Genomic DNA, 19,451 nt, shown 5'->3' on the forward strand with positions numbered 1-19,451 from the left:
GTTGTAGAAGGGGTTCCTCTGTTGGGTGGGATAGCAGCCAGTGGCCTCTGAAGTTGCAGCCCTGTGATTCCGTGGCTAGTATCCCCACGGGAATTGTGATCGGGGTTACTTTAGGGCCCCAGGGAAATGCCAGTGCGTCGTCCTTTAGGAGACTGATCTTGCTGCTGGAGGGACACTGGCTTTCTGGGCGTTGGCCAGCACGACGTGTGAGGTCCAGGGCTGTCCCCGCTCTGCGCTGCTCCTTTCCCCGTGGGTTTCTGGCTGTGCGGATTTGCACCGCGACCCCCCACGGTTCGCCCCGGGTGGCTCAGCGGGACGCTCCCTTCCACGAACACCGAGAGTGGAGTGAGCGGGGTGCGCGTGAGCTGCTTCTAGGCAGGAAGAGCCGTCCTCGCCCCCCGGCGTGGGGGCCGCGTGCAGCGGATGCCGTCTGTGCCTCCCGCCTCCTGGGCTGACGTGCCACCTCCTCCCGGCAGGACCTCTGCGAGCGGCACGAGAAGGGCGTGCTGCACAAGCACCAGCGGGCGCTGCACAAGTACAGCCTGATGAAGAGGCAGATGACGAGCGCCGCCGCGCAGAACCGCGAGCCCGAGTGTGTGGAGCAGCTGGAGTCCCGCATCGTGGAGGTGGGCCCGGCGGCCCGGGCCTGCCTGTGGGGTGGGGGGCGGGCGCGAGGGCACCTTCCCGCACCTGCCGCTGGGCCCCGGGCCGTCCTCCCCGGCTTCCTGTGGTTGGCTCCCTGAGCTGCCGGGACGCTGACGCCCAGGCACCGGGTGACGGAGCCGGCGTGACCGATGTGTTGCACGGAGGAGGGGCTTGGCCCTGGGCTCAGGAGGGCTGGTGTGTGGGCCCTGGTGCTCCTCCTTCCCACCGTGTGCTGGGCCAGCCGCGAGGGGCTCTTTGCTCTGCAGCAGGAGAACGTGATCCAGACGATGGAGCTTCGCAACTACTTCTCCCTGTACTGCCTGCACCAGGAGACGCAGCTGGTCCACGTCTACCTGCCCCTTACCTCCCACATCCTCAGGGCCTTCGTCAGCTCCCAGATCCAAGGGCACAAGGAGGTGGGTCCCCCACACACACCTACCCGTCCGGGCCAGCGCCCTTCTTCCTGCAGCAGCCCTTCCTGCAGCAGCCCTTCCTGCAGGTCTGGCAGCCCTGCGGCTGGCCTTGAAGAGTTACTTAGGAAGTGAGTGCAGCGGGTGAGCTAGGACTTGGAACCATTCTCGTCCAAATCTGCTCGTCTCATTGTAGCCGACGATAATCCTGACGTTGTCCTTGTGGCTCCCGGGGGGGGCGGGGTGGTGGAAGAGCAGAGCAGGACTGTAAAGGGAGAATTTCTTCGCTTCTGGAGGAGTTCCAGACAGAGGTCAGAGGCAAAGCACATGGAATCCCCGGGAATGAGAGCAGACAGCGGGTGTCAGTGTGAGGAGGTGCAGGGGGACCACAGATGGGATATTTCTCTGAAGCCCCTGCTGAGCCCTTGAGAAGCGCTGTGACGGTCTGGGGACCCTGCAGACTGCGATGACAGCCTGTGTCAGCCACATAAGTCTAGCTTGGTGTTTGGCTCTTTGCCCACTGCCCCCAGGTGCAGCCTGGGATGTGTGTGTCCGGCCAGGGCTGAGAGACGCTTAGACGACGTCTGCCCGCTTCTGCGTTTGCCGCCTCATGGTGGCCCACACCCTCCTGCTCCCCAACGTCCTCCATCCCGGGCTCCTTCTTGGCTCTGGGGGCTCCGGCACCTCCCGTGAGGGACACGCCTGCCGGGGGCCACGTCTAGCTCTTTGATACGCAGGCGGGGGGTGGGGAGGTAGTGTAGGCTCAGACTCTCTCAACCTCACATCCTAGCTGTCTCAGCTTCCAGCTCTGCACCAGTTCTGAGCTCCTAACGGCCTTGGTTGGGTTGTTTAACCTCTGCGCCAGTGTCCCTACCTGACAAGTGGCATAGAATATGACCCTTGCAGCCTTCCGAGACCGGCTCGGGGATTTGGTGGAAATGGGCTGCTTAGTCGTCGTTCCGTGCCGGGTTCTGTGGCCGTGCTGGGCACACACCTGCCCCGCGGCCGTCCCTGACACCAGAGGAGTGGGAGATCCCGACGGGTCGGCCAGCTGGAGGGGACGGGTCCCACGCGGGGCCCCGGGGGTGGGCCGGGGTGCAGTCTGGGAAGCTGGCGACCCTGCCCGGAGGGCCAGGGAGGCCTCTGTGAGCAGCGTGTGGAGGGAGCTCAGACCTGTAGTTCGGAAGGTGCCGGGCGGTGGCCGGGCGTGCGGGTTCAGGGGTAGAAGACACGAGATGGTGCATCCAGGCGGGAGGTGGCCGGGCCAGAGCGGTCTGGAGGGTCTGGTCAGCGTGTGGGCTAGTGTACAGATCCCTCTCAGACTTGCTTTCAGAACCGCTGGGCCCGGGACTCAAGGGTCTGTGCTTTCAGTGGGACGCCAGGGGAGTCGGGCATGAGTGAGAAATGTTGCCCGCCTGAGACAGAAGTTCCTTGACTTTCTCTTAGTGCCTCAGTGACTTTTCACAGCAGCGCGAGGCCAAAGTACCTTTTTAATGGTTCTGTTTCTTAGGTTCTTAGCTCCAGACAGCGTCACAGCAGTGGTCCACGTAGCCTGTGACAAATGCCGAGTTTCCCTTGAGTGTTTCTCGTAGTTCGTGGTGCCCCTGGAGTTCACTGGGGTGCCCAGGGTGCCCTCGGGCACAGTGTGGGAACTGCAGGTGTGGCCAAGGCAGCAGCAGCGCTGGGGGAGGTAGGGCTGTACGCCGGTGAGACCTCACGGGCAGGTCCGGGCGGCCGGTGGGGACATTTTCTGACGCGATCCTGGATTTCTCCGCTGTGGGTGACTCGTGAGTGTCCCGGTCTCGAAACTCGGGGACTAGACTCTGCTCCAGCCGCACGTTCCCAGGGCCACGCTGCTTCCTGTTGCGACGCGAGCCCCTCTGCCCCAGTGCTGGTCTCGGACATGGGCCTCGCCGCTCAGCCTCCTTCCTCGCAGACGCCTGGGGCCGGGAGCTGTGGTGGCGGTCGCCCTGCTTTCGCTGTGCCCGTCTCTGTGTTCCTCTGGTGGACGTTGTCTTGGCCTCTGAGCCGCCCAGAAGGCCAGCACCTGCAGACCTGGCAGAGGGAGCAACCCAGTGATAACACGTCTTACGTCGAGCAGACCTGTGCTTTTCTGTCCCCGTGCGGGGCGGTGGCACCGGCCACCGTGACCTCTGGTGACCTCTGGTTGCGGTCCGCCCTTACCTGGGCTGGTCTGTGGAGGGGTCTTCGGAGCGCTGGGCCGCGATGCGGGTGGGAAGGCCGGCCCGCCGCCACTCCGGGAGCTCTGGGGGAGGTGACACACGGGCTGGCGTGGCTACACGGGCGTGTCCTCTCTCCGGGGGCATTTCAGGAGGAGAGAGCTGGTGCGTCAGGCCGCAGGCGGCCGCCATCTCCTCACCCCGCCCTGCCCCCTCCTCCTCCAGATGAGCAAGGTGTGGAATGACCTGCAGCCCAAGCTACAGTGCCTCTTCGCTGGACCGCACGGCGCCCCAAGCCCACCGAGGTCCCCGCAGGACGGCCTGTCTCCTCACTAGTGCCGGGAGGACGTGGGCGGCAGCTGCGGCGCCCTCACTAAAACTTCTTTCCAAATGGTGTGTTCCTGTTTGATTCCCTTCACGTGTGGCTGCCCGGACCCCGAGGGGGCCCGGCGTTGGGCTGCAGCCCCTTGTGGAGGAGCTGACGCCCGGGCGGGCTGGGGCCGGGTCCCGGTGGCCGTCGCTCCCCTCCCCTCGCGGGGAGCAAGGCCGAGGACACGCACTAGGCCGCCGGGCGTCCACGGAAGCCGCGGCCACACGGGGTCTGTCCCGGTTGCCCTCGACCCTGCCCGGCCCTCCCGACGCGCACCGTGGCCTGTCAGTCTGGTGGCGAGAGCGTTGAGTCCCTGGAATGGTTTTCTCCCAGGACCCACAGAGGGCGAGGCGGCAGGGATGGTTTTCACACAGCAGATCGTGCAGGGGGGCGTGTGCAGGGGACCCCATGTGCTAGAACAGTCGGGAGGGTTCTGGAATAGCTGAGCGGGGAGAGGGGGGCAGGACCGTCCCCGCGGCCGGCGTGCTGCCGTCGGATGGCGGTGGCCGTGTCCCACACGGAACTGGTCAGCGAAACCTTCCGCTGCGGCCCGCAGACAGCCGTGGCCGTGCGAGCGGGAGCCCGAGGGTCCCTGGGCCCAAACTGTGAGTGAGTCCTGGCGGCCCTGGCGTCTGTGTCCCTCCCTGCACGGCACGCACACGTGTGCACGCTCACACTGTGACCCTGTTGTGTGCCCGGCGGTCTGAGGTGTGGAGCACAAAGCGGGGACCGAGGCGTCTGGAGGTTCGTGAGCCGGTGCTTCCGCCGTCTGTCCAGGTGCAGGCGGCTGCCGGTCTGTTCTTGGGAGGCCACACCGTGAGCGTCGAGGCTGGCAGGGCAGGGGGCTCCGCACGGGGGATCTGTGTAGCTCTGGTGACCCCCTGTTACACCGACTTCGCTTCTTCAGGGCAGCAGGAACCCTCCTTCCAGCCTCCCTGCCACGCTTGCCGGCCCAGGGCCTGCTCCGAGGGGGCGGCCGTCTGGAGCCGTGTGGGCTTATGTCCGCCTGGGGCCTGGGTGTGTCCTGCCCTGAACCCCTGTTGTGTAAGTGCCCCCTGTCCTTCACCGTTCTCACTGGCTTGGGAGGGCGTTGGAGGAGGTCGACTGCACCGCAGGGTCTGAGATCCCTGCCTTCCTGCAACACGTGCCTGGCTCTGGGGGTTTGCCCTCGGTGTGAGGCACGCACGTGGGACCCAGAGGCTCCGGGTGGCACCAGGCTTCCCTGGTGAGCTGACACACGTCACAGACCAGGGCAAAGTGAGCGTGCCCACCGGGGCCTGGGCTCACCCACACGTGGATCCTGCCTGTGCCAGCAAAGCCACAGGCGTGCGGGGAGGCCAGCTGCACCCCACCCTGCTGGAGCCCCACGGCAGCCAACGTGTGCCTTCCTGTGCCGGGCTCCCAGTCTCCTGGAGGACGAGGAGAGGGGCGGTGTGCCCCTGGAGCCTGGCCAGCAGGGGCCGTCTGTGCCATTTGTCCCTTTGTGGGCTGTTTCTGCGTTTTGCTCTCTCTGTGTAGAAACGGGTTCCCAAGCACTTTGCGTGGCTCTGTGCTGCCCTGCAGGTTGGTCCCCGGGTGCTGTGTACGCTTGAGCCGTAGCGCGTGACCACCGGCCTCTGCTGTCCTGGCCCCGCGGCGGTGGCTGCGCACCCCCAAAGTCTGCCCGTGGGTGGTGACGGACACGAGGCCACGGGACGGCGGAGAGCGGGGGAGACGCCCCGGCCGCGTGGTGGGCGGTGGCGCAGCGGCACGGAGGGCGGGGAGCGTCTGCCCGGTCAGGTTGAGGCTTGCTCTCCCCACACGGGTCACCAGGCAGAGCTCTGACACCAAAGACTTCAGACGCACTTTCCAGGAGAGAACCCTCCTGGCGGGACCGGCCCCCGCGTGGAAACCCGGAGCACGTTCTCGGCTGGAGGCCTGGCCTCGCTCTCCTCAGGGGCTCACCTGCAGGGCGCTTTCTGGTCCACGCGCCCCCCCCGCCCCAGGTGCTGGAAAGGGGTCAGCGGGAAGGTGCTGGAGTGACCGTGACCCCCTCGCGTGGCAGCTGGGGGCGCAGAGGCACCTTTTCCACAAAGCTCCCCGTCCACCCTCCACCCGGGCTGCCGCTGGGTTCCCGGGCTCGGCAGGCAGGGTTTTCTGCTCAGTGTTTGCTCAGGGAAGGGGGGGAGAGGCTGCTCCAGCTCCAAGGTGGGCCCGCAGACCTCTGCGTCCGAACCTTCCTCGCACCCGGGGGAGCCTGGTCACAGCCCCGTGAAAGGACGTCCGCTTCCGTTTTCCCGGTGGCAGCCCTTCGGCCGCTCCCGTCCCGTTAGGGCTGAGTGCGGCTCACCACTGCCTTAGCCCGGCCCAAGGCGTGTGCCTTCAGGCCACGTCCCTCCAGCCTGTGTCCGGCTGGCTCGGTGGTGACCCACAGCGATGTTCCAGTCAGCGGGCGAAGACGCAGAGTGGGGAGGGAGGACGTGGCCAAGGCAGGCTGCCGTGGGGACACGGGGCTCGGGCTGCCGGAGGTCAGGACGGTTCTGTGTCTGAGGCCCTTTCTCTTGCTTTGCGTTGAGTCTGGTTACGTACGAAGCACTTTATACGGCTGCAGGGATCAATGACCATCACACCCAGTTAACTGGAATTGTTTACAAATGAGCTACATTCCGAGATTTTTATCACTGAACTTACACATGAACAACTATCATTAAACGTGTTTATAAAAGTTGCGTCAAGTTGTGAAGTTTTTGTGTCAGTGGTTGGTACCCGCCAGCCCCCTCCCCGGGGTCAGAAACCAGGACGAGATCAGCCTGTCTTGGGGGAGGGAGGGTGACCAGGTGATGGTACATCAGACGGGGGTTGGAGCCCTGGGCCCTGACCGCGCCTCGGTTTCCCCTTAAGGGGGGTGGTGAGAGGAGGACACGGCCTCTAGCCCACCCCCGGATCCTGCGGCCCCGCGCACACCTACGCCCAGCCTCCCACACCAGCTCTGCCCCGTGGGACGTCCGAAAAGCCGTCCCCTCCCCTTTTGCACCTGTGTCTCTTCCCCCCATCTCTGTCCGGTGGTGCAGGTCACAGCCAGGCACATCTGGCGGCTCCCCGAGGATGGGACTTCGTGAGGCCCGGTGAGGAATGTTGAAAAGGTAAAAGGTTTATTTTCCTTTCCACCCAATCACGCGCCAGACAGACTGGAGGCCCGCCGGCGTTCGGAGCCTGGAGCCACAGCGTGGCTGGGCAGAGTTCCCGTGGCCTGAGGGGCCAGCTCGGCTGTCCTAGACGGTGTCCACCTCGCGGAGCTTGTGGTCCAGGATGGTGTCGTGATTCTGGAACTTGAAGTAGCCGTGGAACTTCTTCTTCTGAAGCAGGAGGGGAAACCAGTAGCTGTCATCGGGCCACATGTCAGCGAAGGGGATCTGGTCCAGTTGGAACCACTGGGGGCGCATTTCTGAAGTCAGTGAAGAGGAACAGTCATCGATGTTCAATCCAGATTTTAAACTGACTTTTTGTGAGGAATTACTGAGTTGTTCTGTGTGAGGAACTTGACATACTTTCATATTTAACCCTTGTGACTGTATCCCTTATCTTACACAAGAGTAGGGAGGCTCCGGTGCTGGTGCGATTCAGCACCTGCCCCTGGGGGAGGGGAGGGCTGCCGAGCCGCTCGTCACCTGCCTCCCTCTCACCCGCCGTGAAGGGACAAGCCCTGGGACTCACCGTCGCTCTCCACTGGTGTCCCGTGGACACTGTCTGTGCAGAAGATGTGCACGTGCATCAGCTCGGGGTCGCCCACGAACTCAAACACGATCTGGCCCACCTTCTGCAGCGCGTCCACGGTCAGACCGCTCTCTTCCTGCAGCTCCCTGTGGGCAGAGGCAGGTGGGTGCACCGACGGACGTAAGGTGACAGTTAAAGCATGGCGCCCACGCAGAAGCCAGGAATGGGGCTGGGAGGATGGAGGGGCGGAGTGTGTACATGTGGCCAAGGGCTCGGGTTCGGGGACCGCTGTTTAGGGGCAGCCAGACCTCCGTAATTGAGCACCCTGGGCGCACCGCGTGGCACGTCAGGCCTGGCCCCGCTCAGCTGCTCGGAGGTCCCACGGGAGGCCAGTGCTAGAGCCGGGAGACCCCACCTGTCCTGCTCGGCTCTCCCGGAGGCCGTCACGTGTGCATGGTGCTTTGCGGGCTGCAGCCCCCAGAACCCGGCCCTGAGCCAAAGTCCTGCCCAGAGAATTCTCCCATCCTGTCCCTGCTCAGAGCTCAGGATCAGACTGCAGGTTTCTACTGTCTCTTCCCCAGAGAAGGGGCTGTTTTAACTCCTGTTTCACCAAGGAGACAGGCCCCACCCCCAGCCAGCTCACCTCAGCCGCGCTTGACGGTAGGGCATGAGCTTTGGGCCTGTCTCGCTGTGTCCCCGCTTCTCAGGACCCCGTCCCCCAGCTCAGCCACCTGTGCTTGGAGGAAGAGGTCAGGGGGCTGATCTCCCCACCTGAGTGCACAAGTGCCGGGCGACTCACGAGGAGAACCGGGACTCCCCCCCTGAATTGAACAGTGCTTCCCCAAGCTGCATATTCCCTGTAGACAGTCCAGCAAACACACGGACCCCTCACCAGCAAGAACCCTTGCCACCACTGCAGTTTCCCCTTTGGGTCTTTCTCCTTTGTGCATCCCTTTTAAAAACTGCAAATGTGCTGCCCGTACCTTGTACCTGTGCTTTTCACACAACACTGCAGAGCCATGTGCTACACTTCAGGGAATTCAACCAGCTGTTGTGTGTCATAGAATAAAAGTCCCACCCTGCTCATCACGAAACCCGCCGTGATGAGCATCCTTGTACACACCGTCGGCCACCAGCCTTTCACCCCACCGGCTGCCCCGCCGCGGTCATCCTGCATCTCGTTCCATCCTTGGCAAGCGCTTTCTGGATGTTTTGCTGTGCTCGGGACTCTGGGGACCCCACGAGCCCTGCACCCGTGAAGCTCAGCACCTGTGTCTCCTGCTAGAGTCTCACTTCCCCACTGCCCTGTATTTATTTTTGTTGCTGTAAAAACATTCTAATTATACCTGACTATTTAGAGTGGTAGGTTAAAAAAAGGTCTTTTTAAGCTTTGATCTCTAAGTTATGTTAGGAACACAATGCATAATTACTTCCTGTGCCTGTAATGAGGAGTCAGGGAAACCAGTGTTTGTTAAACGTGTGTGTTGGGTTAAACGGTCTTATTTAAATGGACGCCTTATTGAGCTTGGAATCTGCCCTAACCTTCCTGTGAGGCCCAGAGAGGAACTGCATCCATTTGCTGCCGTTCAGATGCAGCCCAAGTGATGCGCTGGGAGCTGGAATTTATTGGAATTTATTCATTGAGATGGTTAATTAAAATTAGACACGAGCTAAAGAAATGAACGTGTGTTTTCACTTGCAGGGGTGGAAACGGCTCCCCAATTAAATGTAACAGAAGCCTTCCGCAGGGCCCGCCCCTACCTCCGGCAGCAGGCTGGCGAGCTCGTTTTTAAAAACGTCACCTACTGATTTAATGTTTTGACTAATTTTGGCTCATCTTCCCCGAGTCCACGGCAGTGTATGAAATATCAATGTGTCCGCGCAGGCAGAGCTGAGCTTGTTTCGGGCCGGGATAACCAGGCAGCCGGGGGTGACACTGATCCAGTTTTGCTGACGCGTCTGATTGCATCTCTGGGATGTTCCCCACACGGCGGGGGCATGGGGCGGTGGCCCTGCGGTCCGGAGCCCGCGGTGCAGCTCGGGGGCCCGCCGGCCGCACGGCCTTCCAGAGTTCTCTGACACGGTGCTCTGTGTCCTCACCGCTGCTCTGCGGGTGCTGGCCAGAAAGGTGGGCGTGCGCCACACCCGAAGCTGAAACCTGGCTGTGAGGCACCCTGGGTCCCCAGGTGCCTGCAACTCCCTGCAACCCCCCAGGAGGAAGGATGCATCTTCCTTGGTGCTCAGATGGCTTCCCCCCAAGGACGTCCAGCACAGAGGAAGGGACAACCAGTCTCACACGGCCACCTGAGTCTGCTGGTGAGTGAGGAGCACATGTTAACCCAGCTGTTGAAGTGGGGCCCACCCTGGGACCCCAAAGAGCAGTGCACCAGACACCCCCAGGGCCGCCGTGACCTCGCTCGTCAGGGCAGGACAGCCAGGGCCTGGGGCCTAAGGAGCAGCCCACACCCGTGCACGGGAAGAGGCCAGAGCTGCCCTAGGGGCCTGGGGCCGACGGCTGAGTCATCCCCAAGGTGGGCGAAGCCCTGTTGCTGCTGGAGTCCCAGGGCCCTGGGGTGGGTCTCAGTCTGCGCCCTGTGCGTTAGAACCTGCCACCCGTCCCGACCCCCCCTGCAGGTCCTCAACAGTCCTTTGTCGGGGTGGTCCTGACGCTTGGCTCCATCCTACACCCAGGCTGGAACCCTGGGGAGAGGACACGGGGCTCCTGGAGGGAGCTGCCCGGAGCTGACCCACAGGCCCTGGGCGCCAGCGTGGTGCCATGCAGTCACAGGCAGACTGGTCTACACCAGGCGGGCGGTGTGGGCCCTGGATGCTGCACTTCTGGCCTCAGTCTCAGGGTAAGGCCAACCCTGCCTTAAGGAAGGGCCCCCGGGCAGAGCATGGAGACCATTAGTGCCCCGTGCCTGTGGAGAGGACGTCCCCCAGCGGGGCACGCTGCCTGCAGGGGCTGAGTACGCCCTCGAGGACGCCTGGGTATCAAAACGGAGCTCAGGGTGGCCTGGGAGGAAGCGCCCTCCACAGCCCCACCTGCTGGACGAGGCCTCCAACGGGCAAAGAATCACGAGGCTCTAAGAGGGTAACTGAGACCTTGATAATAAAGCAGTCAGCAAGCCTGAACGACAACAAAGTCATCGATTTCAGGACGGTTCTGCGTATCTGTGGTGAGGTCGGCACAGAGGAGTGAGGTTGGGGGTCACGGCTGCAGCGCCTTCTGGTCGTCCAGCGAGCGTCTGGGGGGCAGACTGCAGGGCCCAGCACGGCGTTTGCTCGGCTGAACCGAGTTTATGCCAGTGGCCCACAGACGCTGAGCAGGTGGCCCAATTTCATTAGTCATTGGGGCAGACAAATTAAAACCTCCACAAGGTATCACCACACCTGCCGGGATGGCTAAGAGGAAAAGGACAGAAGATGCCAGGTGTCGCTGAGGGTTTGGAGGAAGCGGATCTCATACGCTGCTGGCGGGCGTTTAAACGAGCACAGCCGGTTGGCAGTATCTGCTAAGGCGGAACACCTCGAATTCTCCAGGGGAGCGTCCGCCGGAAAGACCGTATAGGACCGTCCACAGCTACACCACTTGCAACTCCAACCCGGAAGCGGCCCAAAAGCCCCCGGCCGGGATGAGCAGGCTGCAGCGTGTTCCTAAACCGGACTGGACCACTGCCACGTGCAGACATAATGCCGGGAAGAAGCCACAGCTGCAAGGCTCGCTCTACAGGGTATTTCCGAATGGGCCGAACCATCAACTGTGACCGAAGTCAGGGTGCAGGCTGCCCCCCTGGGGGCAGGGTCCACCCTCCAGTCCCATTTCTTGATCTACGTGCTGGTTAAATGACGGACCCATTTCTTAAAAATGCCCTGATGAAGACTGGCATTTTCCTACATGCACTTTATACTTCAATACAAACTTGACTTATAAAAGGTCTTCAGTCCTGGCCTCATGACGGACAGAGGGCGTAATTCAGTGTGATCAGAAAGGTGGCGGTTCTGTGAAGGAAATCCAGAGGTCTATGGAGAAGAGCTGGGGGAGGCGCACCTTCTCCGATGTGAAGGCCGAGGAGGGGTCAGCCAGAGGAGGAGCCAGGAAGAGTGGGAGGGTGACAACAGCTTGGGGTGTCCGGGGGGCAGGGATGGGAGCGAGGGGGCGAGGCCAGACCGCGTGGGGCTCAGTGGATGACACAGGAGGTTGGATTTATCCACACAGGCCTGCGAGGGGCAGGAAGGCAAAGGGGCTGCGGTCTGGAGGCCTGTGTGATCTCGGGCACACTGCTCAACCTCTCTGGGCTTCAGTTCTTCCCATGTGAAAGTGGGTGTGTCAAGGAAGAACTGAGACTGTGTGCGGAAGCTCCCAGACACGCTCGTCACCAGCTCCCCTGAACAAAGGAAGGAGCCCAGTGACTGGCCGGTCCCTTGGCTAGAAAGAGGAAGCCAGGATTCTCCTGCCCAAGCCACCGCACAGCAGCTTCCCAAATATGTCCTAAAAACCACGACTGCAGAGCAGCAGCTAATGTGTACTGAGCACGGACCACGTGCCAGGCCTCACTCAGTCCCTTATGTTTATTTTCTCAATCTTCACAACAGTCCTAAGAGGTAGGTACTGTTATTATCCCCACTTTGCAGATGAAGAAACCGAGGCTCAAGGATTCAGTCTGGGCTCCAGGTCATGTGGCTCTAAGCGGTCAAATCAGGGGCCTGGCTCTACAGCCCGAATCCTTGTCGCCTGCGGAAGCTGGTTCTGCGGTCAGGCCTGCCCCTCCCCTCACCTCTTGGCTCCATCCTCGATGGTCTCTCCTTCTTGAACTTTGCCTCCGAAGCCGTTCCACCGGCCGGCCCCGAAGCCTCGTTTCTTCATGCCCAGGAGGACTCGCTGAGGCTGCAGCACGAGTACCAAGGTGTAGAGCCTCGAGGCACGCATGGTGCCCTTGGGTTCTGCGGGGAAGGCAAGGGGTTGGGTCAGCTTGACCTGGGTGTGGACGAAAGTGGTGTATTGCAGTGGGCAGGGGCCGGGGGTACAGGAAATGTGCTCTGCAAGGCAGGGGGAGGCAACGTCCCAGCTCTGCCACATGTAGCAGGCTTTCTGGGGTAGGCAGAGGCCTGGCCCCCAGAACCCAGGGGCATCAGTGCCCAGGCCCTTCGCTTACTGGGCTGATGCAGCAGGTCAGATGATGGCCCATCCCTTCCCCTCCCCACTCCTTGGCACAGGGCTGTTCCTGCTCCTGTGTCCAGGCCTCGAGCCCACCGGGCACCAAGAGAACCATGCAATTTACCCAGCGGTTATTGGGTCTGGCTTTTGGCCTTGGTCTTTTCATTATGGGGCCTTCTTCTGGCCTACTGTGTTCTGGTTTCTGCCTCTCTGCACGAGCAGCCCCCCAGATTCCCAAGACATGCACGGCTTCTGACAGTGGAGAGTCCACCCAGCGAGGAGGCCTGGCTAGTCCCCGCTCCTGTGACAGGTTTTCACACTCTGCTCACACCTGTTGCTGCTCTGGGACCTGGTGCTGGAACCCAAGGGCCTCTCCTGCTCGAATGGGTTTGTGTGGTCCAGAGGAAGACTCGGAGGGTGACGTCTGGCCACTGCTGGAGAAATGCTGGAAGAGCAGGACCAAGTTAGCTGTCAATCCATCCCCACCCCAGTCTGGGGCCCACACTGGACGAGATGCAGGATTCAGGACCAGCGATCCTCCTGGGAAGTTGCGGTGTCTGAGAAAAGGGCCCTAGGCCTGGGTCCTGGTGCTGGCGGTAGGTCAGGCAGGAGAGGTGGGTCTCTGCGGTCCAGCCTCCCTTTAGTCTGCGGACTTTGTCACGTCCCCGACCTGCTCGCGTCCAAAGCCCTGGCTTCCTAAGGTAACTGGGATACTGCTGCTGCTGCTAGAAACGTCAGCTGTCAGTGATCAGGCACTGATTATATACTTCCCCCAAATTATCCCCTTTAACAGACCCAACAACTCTGTGAGCTGACGCTTACCTTTTCCATTTTCAGCCAAGGAAACTGAAGCTCAGAGAGGCTACGTTTGACCCCAAATCAAACACTGGAGCCGGTACCCAAACCTGCGTCTACCGCATGTTGAAGTCTAGTTGGCTACAGCTCTTGGTTCTGCCATCAGACGGGTCCCCAGCGAGCCCGCCTAAAGTCAGGGGTCGGGCAGCGCCCCGTGTCAGCCGGGTGGCCTCTCAGCGGGGTCGCCTGTACACCGAGGCCCGCGACTAGGGTTTAAAGACAACGCACAGTCGAGCGCCAGGCTCGAACTCCCGTGCCGGGGCCTCGTCCGTGCAGGGTCTCCAGCCGCCCCCGCCCACCGGGCGCTCCCCGGCAGGTCCCAGGCCCGTCTCCCGCGGCGACGCTCCCGGACTCACCCGCTCCCGGACTCACGCGCTCCCGGACTCTGCACGGGCCTTTCCCACCCGCGCGCCGCTTCCGGGGGCGTGGCCTCGGGCCGGAAGCGAGGCCGGCACTTCCGGTGGCGGCAGCTGGAGCAGGTCGCCGTTCATGGCCAGGTGAGCGGGGCGGTCGGTGAGTGGGGCGGTCGGTGGGCGCGGCGGTCGGTGGGCGCGGCGGCTGGCGCTCAGCTGGCATTTGTGGAGCACCTACTGCATGCCTGCGGGAGGCGGAGTGGCCAGGGGCCTGCCCCAGGTTTCCGGTCCGAAAAGGGGCGCAGAGCCCACCTCGTCCAGGCCCGGAGAGGGTCAGCCCCGGCGAGGTGACTAGGGGAGACCTGCCAGCACGAAGCGGACGCTCGGCGAAGGCTCGCGGGGAGGGGCGGGCGGGCGGGCGGAGAGCTGGAGGGGGCTTTAGGAAGGGAGGGGCGGGTGGGGGGGCGCCGCGGGTGGAGGGGAAGCTGTGTAGAGCTCCGCACGCCTGAAGCCTGCGTGCCAGAGGTGAGAGGCCCACGTGGCTGAATCCAGGCCGTGGGATGGGGCTGGAGGCCCGCTGCCCAGATCAGGTGGGCTCGGGGCGTGTAACTCCGCTCTCCACGCCTCCGCTGACCGGTGGGATTAGTTCTGGCGCCCAGGACCACCCTGTGCCCTTTTTCCTTGAGGCTCCTTACGCCTTTTGAAGGCAGCAGTTCCCACGTTATTGTCTCCAAATCTTGTCACCATGTTTTCATGCTGAAGGGACTTTTGGCTGCTAGCCATGGGGCTAATGGCAGCCTTTTTCATCAGAAGAAAGGACGCAGAGCTTGCTCTGTTGGGTTCTGAGACTTACATGAAGGGAGGTGCGGCTAGCTCGCAGTCGGTAAGCTGTTAACAACCCCACTTCCCCTAAGAGGCTTGGAAATTGCGCTTCGTTCACACACAGGGTGAGTTCAGTTTTTTTAAGAAGTGTGACAGGCCGGTCAGACCCTGTACTAGCCGCCAAAGCCATGGAACTAAGCAAGGGAAGGACCTGTCCTCACGGGGTTTTCTCAGAGTTTCTCAAAGCCCAGTGGAAATTTCTATCTGCTGGGAAAGAATGTTACTTTCATTAATTTTATCAGCATTTTTAACCAGTCTTGGGAAAACTTTGGTTGACAACAAACAAGGTGACTACCATTAACGTTTGAGCTTTCCTGAAGAAAACTTCAGGAGGGAAAAGACACCTTTGGACTGAAGGGGAGAGGCCTGCTGGAGGAGCTTGCTCGGGCTGCCATGAACAAGCACCCCAGGACGGGCGACTTACAGAGCAGAGATTTTCTGGCTCAGTGTCTGGAGGCTGGAAATCTGAAATCAAGGTGTCAGCAGGGTTGGTTCCTGGGACATCTCTCCTCGACTTGTAGGCGGCCATCTTCTCCCTGTGTCTTCATGTGGTTTTTGCTGTGTGTGTGTGTGCCTGCGTCCTAACTTCTTCTTACAAGGACACCAGTCATATGGGATTAGAGCCCACCCATGTGACCTCATTTTACCTTAATTACCTCATTTAAAGACCAGCCACCTCTTGAGGTGCTGGGGGTTGGGGACTTGACCATAGAGACTTCGGGGGGATACGGTTCAGCCCATAACACCTTCTTCCCGGCTGTGGGGCCTCGTCAAGTCACCTCTCCCTCTTGGGCCGCACTGTCCCATCTCTGAAAACGTGCGGATTGAGCCTGGGGCCCCAGCGAGCTCCTGACCTGCTGGTCTTTGCGATGCCAACCTGCTTCCTCCCTTTTCCTCACCAGGTCCTTGAAGCTGGTGTGGGCTTCCTTTCCGCGTCAAAGGTTCCACACCGGTGGGAGTTGCCTCAAGGGCCGGACCGGCGCTGAGCACCTGTGGCTGATGCGGCATTTGAGGGACCCGTTTGTGAAGGCTGCGAAGGTGGAGAGTTACAGGTGTCGAAGTGCCTTCAAGCTCCTGGAGGTGAACGAGAGGCACCGGATTCTGCGGCCTGGCCTCCGGGTGTTAGACTGTGGCGCCGCTCCTGGCGCGTGGAGCCAGGTGGCTGTGCAGAGCGTCAACGCTGCAGGCACAGGTGGGGCCTCCTGACCACCGAGGTTTAGACGCAGGCGCCGCCCTCTGCCAGGGGATGCAGAGCAGCTGAGCCGCCTTGCGAAGGCACGTGTTTCTGCGCGGTTGTTTAGGAGGAATGATACAACACTGACATTTTCAAAATGAGAGACAGGGTAGAAAGGGATAATGAAAATGAAAATCACCTCAGATCGCGCAGCAGTAGTGTGTAGACTAATATATTGGTGCACATCCCGTACCTTTGTTGCTGATCTGGAGCCTCAACAGAGCTATTTTTTTTTTTTTGGCTGACTGATATATTGACGTCTTTCCACGACAGTATAACTGAGTCAACCTCAGGGGTTTCCAGGTCCTGGTCCTTGCAGCGCTGGGTTTCCTGGAGGTGCTCCTGGGGCTGCCTGGGGGGCCCTCGTGGCTCTGGATTCCCCACTTTGGCTCAACTTGAGGGACTTAGCTTTTATCTGTTTTACATTTAGGGGTTTTGGCTAAGATCGTCTACATAAAAAAGTTTCCTCTCACTAATAGATCAACTAACTACCTATGCAAGGCAGAAAACTATGCCATCCTTTGAAACAGCTGCGTAGTATTCCAGATAACGGTTGTACTGTTGGTGTTTAGCCAGTCTCCTCATCGTGGGCACCAAGGTTGCTTTTGGGTCTTTTGCTAGCGTGTGCAGTGCTGTGGTAACGATCCTTACCACTTGCATTTCCTGCTGTAAAGTCTGAGGGTACCACATGCACTGGCATTATGACACATGTGAAGTTCACAAAGATCTCTCCCAGACACCTTAAAAACAGTTAAAAAAATTTCTTTTGAGCTTAGTATTTATCAGCTAAGTGAATGAATGAGTCAGAAGCTTCTGTTCCTTTTCCCACCACTGAGTCTATCCACAGACTTCCTAACAACTGATTTGAGTGGTTCCTGCCCCCTAATTTCTCTTCAGTAGAAGCAGGAAAATGCCCAAGTTTAACTTGTAGTAAGAGGTGGCAGAAGCAAAGAGTGTGTGGATCAAATGGTTTGGGTTCTTTTACTCCCAGAAGTTGCAAAAATGGAACCAAAGCCATTTGCCTTTAGAGGACACTTCCTGGGGCTGTAGTACGTGGGACGTTAAAGGAGACACCAGAAGTGTATAAAATGGGACGAGAGATGTCCCACTTGCCAGGGCTGAAAATGGAGAGCTTTTGCCTTTGAAAAATGAGGTATCCTGCAGAATACCCGGACTTCCAATCTTTAGATAGAGATAAAACACCCTGCCCCTCACCCGTGGAGCAGCTTTTTTACCAAGCCGACTGAGCTACGAGAGTCTGTTCCCTTCATCTGTCTAACCTGTATCTACCCTGGCGTGTAGGGGTGGTGCAGGGAGGGGCCACCAGGGCTTGTGAAGAGGGGAGCTTGGAACGGGAAGGGAAGGGAAGGGAGGTGGAGCCTGGGGGCAGCGGCCGTGCGGGCAGGAAATCTTGTTTCAGGTGAGGCGAAACAATGACATCTTTTTGTTTCACAGCTGGCATCACTCAAATATGGGCAGGGTATCAATTTTTTTACCTTATTTTGCATTTGTCCGTTTCCCCCCTCTCTTGGCTTGTTTCTAATAGTTTCTACATTGAAAGAAATTGGATTAAACTGCAGAATGGATTTGTTGATTTAATCCAGAGGCACTTTGTATACTGGTGTGTCATTTTCTGTTTCAGTTTGTCATAAAGACCACTCAGAGATAAAAAGCCCTTTCATGGAGAGCAAGGCTCAGGGAGTGAAATGAAATCAGAGATGGTGTCGAGGCCCAGGGTGTGGCCCCAGGTCTGCCTGTCCCCTGGGACAGTCACTTCTCTCTGGGCCTCAGTTTCCTCGGAGGTAGAAGGACCACCACTCCCCGCCACATGTTTTTGTAGGATGTATAGAAAGTGGGGAGAGGCTTGTGTCCACATCTTTGCACATTAGCTCTTTTCCTCGGTCCTGACGTTTTATTTCTATTTTATTATTTTGTTGCATTTATTTTTTGTGGGAAGACTCAGGGTGTAAATAAGTAAGCACATCCACTGTTTCTTCCTTAGATGCCTGTGCTCCTGTTGGCTTTGTGCTTGGGGTAGATCTCCTTCACATACTCCCCCTGGAAGGAGCAACTTTTCTGTGCCCTGCTGATGTGACTGACCCAGGAACCTTCCAGAGAATCCGAGAACTGCTTCCTGCTGGGAGAGCGGATGTGATTCTGAGTGACATGGCACCCAACGCCACAGGGATCCGGGGCCTCGACCACGACAGGCTCATTAGCTTGTGCTTGTCCCTTCTGGACATGGCTCCAGAAGTCCTGCACCGTGGGGGAACATTCCTGTGTAAAACCTGGGCTGGAAGTCAGAGCCATCGGTTACAGAAGAGACTGACAGAGGAATTCCAGAAAACAAGGACTGTAAAACCTGAAGCCAGCAGGAAAGAATCATCAGAGGTGTACCTCTTGGCCACACAGTACCGAAGAGGGAAGGGGGAAGGTCTGTGAAGGAATGAGAGTTTCATCTGCTGTTTCTGGTTCTTTTTCACTGCAAATGTAGCTTGAGCCCTTTCTTGAAGTGTGGCTGGGGAGATCCGAGCTTGATCTGGGATGCAGCGGGCAGGACAAATGGGGGACCTTTTTTTAAGCCTAAAAGATATGACAAAACTATATTCAGTGTCCAAGACATATGATAAAAAAAGTCTCTATAACATGATTCGTGAAGAGGAAGAGATAGGCAGAGATTAAAGGATGAAAAGGCAGACTGAGGGAAGGATAAAAACACTCGGAGGCAGAGAAACATACACACGGACACCTTTATGTAACTTTCTCTTCATACCCACGTTAGTATGTTACAGAGAAACAGGCTTCCACCCTTGCTCCGGAACAACCCACGAGTTTCCAGGTGTTATTTTGGGTTTACCATGTAATGTAGAAAAAATCTGAAGTTTCAGTCTGGGGATTTGTGTCCATCTCTCCGGCAAATGATCTGGAACTACATCCATTCTTCAAGCAGTGAGAGTTCTCAGAACAATTAGGGAAGACATTTGGTATGAATTATGCATGGGGTGGGTGTGCTCTGTTTTCTCACTGGAATTGTTGCTGTAATACTCCAGCCTCCAAAGACTTAAAGGTAAGTGCCAAAGCAAGCAGAGAAGTGGTGTGTTCGTTTATTTCCTTTTACTCTTCCAGGAACTCGATGCAACTTTACAAAACAATATAGGTCGTATTATTTTATGGAATTCCCATGTTTTTAAGTTTGTCTTTTGAAAAATTAATTTCTTCAAAACCATTTCCTGGAGGTGTGCTCATCCCTTAAGAAGAGTTTATTGATTGTAATGATGATTAAATGTGTAGACTGAAAAAAAAATGCACCACCTAAAAGTTGAGAGTTATGTTTTATTTGGTGGACAAAACTGAGGACTTAAGCCCGGACACAGCATCTCAGATAACTCTGAGAGATTGCTCCAAAGAGGCAAGGGGGGGAGCCAGGATCTATAGGAGTTTTAGCAGCAAAGACCAGGTAGTTGGAACATCAAGTGATCACTGTTAAAAGAAAGCAAGACATCTCAAGTTAAGGAATTTAGTGCTTTTCTACGTTTGGGAAGATGTCAGAGTCGGGGCTCACTGAAATCATTCCTTTGATGTGCACCTCAGCTCTCTGGGGCCAGCGTCCTGAGTTTCCTCGGTGTGCCGTTGGGGTGGCAGGGGCGGTGAGGTGGTGGCTGCAGTGTCTG

At 58.8% G+C, this 19,451-nt stretch overlaps 3 protein-coding genes across 10 annotated transcripts in view; 2 read left to right on the top strand and 1 right to left on the bottom strand.

The window, feature by feature from the left end:
• SNX8 (sorting nexin 8) overlaps positions 1-3,631 on the top strand; it is a 39,857-nt gene extending 36,226 nt beyond the window's left edge. For 3 of the 4 annotated variants that reach the window (XM_036824352.1, XM_036824354.1, XM_036824355.1), the window contains exons 9-11: positions 477-626; positions 912-1,061; positions 3,461-3,631. In XM_036824352.1, the coding sequence (XP_036680247.1) occupies positions 477-626; positions 912-1,061; positions 3,461-3,571 (411 nt within the window). In that variant the 3' untranslated portion in view covers positions 3,572-3,631. The remainder of the gene's footprint in view (positions 1-476; positions 627-911; positions 1,062-3,460) is intronic. The other variant, XM_036824353.1, reaches the window with a different exon arrangement.
• Positions 3,632-6,710: 3,079 nt separating this feature from the next.
• On the bottom strand, positions 6,711-13,785 carry NUDT1 (nudix hydrolase 1). Of its 5 annotated transcripts, XM_036824359.1 has the most exons (6): positions 13,668-13,712; positions 13,279-13,517; positions 12,788-12,901; positions 12,077-12,242; positions 7,299-7,444; positions 6,711-7,029 (listed from the first exon to the last, which is right to left on the bottom strand). In XM_036824359.1, the coding sequence occupies exons 4-6, from the start codon at positions 12,226-12,228 to the stop codon at positions 6,857-6,859; spliced, it is 471 nt and encodes a 156-aa protein (XP_036680254.1). In that variant the 5' UTR covers positions 12,229-12,242; positions 12,788-12,901; positions 13,279-13,517; positions 13,668-13,712; the 3' UTR covers positions 6,711-6,856. The 5 variants fall into 5 exon arrangements, with proteins under 5 accessions (XP_036680254.1, XP_036680257.1, XP_036680253.1 ...); XM_036824362.1 differs by lacking the exon at positions 13,279-13,517 and having other exon boundaries at positions 13,668-13,785; XM_036824358.1 differs by lacking the exon at positions 13,668-13,712 and having other exon boundaries at positions 13,279-13,661.
• MRM2 (mitochondrial rRNA methyltransferase 2) lies at positions 13,759-19,104 on the top strand. Its single transcript, XM_036824356.1, has 3 exons — positions 13,759-13,808; positions 15,449-15,738; positions 17,783-19,104. Exons 1-3 carry the CDS (start codon positions 13,801-13,803, stop codon positions 18,220-18,222), a joined length of 738 nt encoding a protein of 245 aa, XP_036680251.1. The 5' UTR covers positions 13,759-13,800; the 3' UTR covers positions 18,223-19,104.
• Positions 19,105-19,451: the final 347 nt, after the last annotated feature.

The sequence above is a fragment of the Balaenoptera musculus genome, chromosome 15 (genome assembly GCF_009873245.2).
Source record: "Balaenoptera musculus isolate JJ_BM4_2016_0621 chromosome 15, mBalMus1.pri.v3, whole genome shotgun sequence".
Taxonomy (NCBI): Eukaryota; Metazoa; Chordata; class Mammalia; order Artiodactyla; family Balaenopteridae; genus Balaenoptera; species Balaenoptera musculus.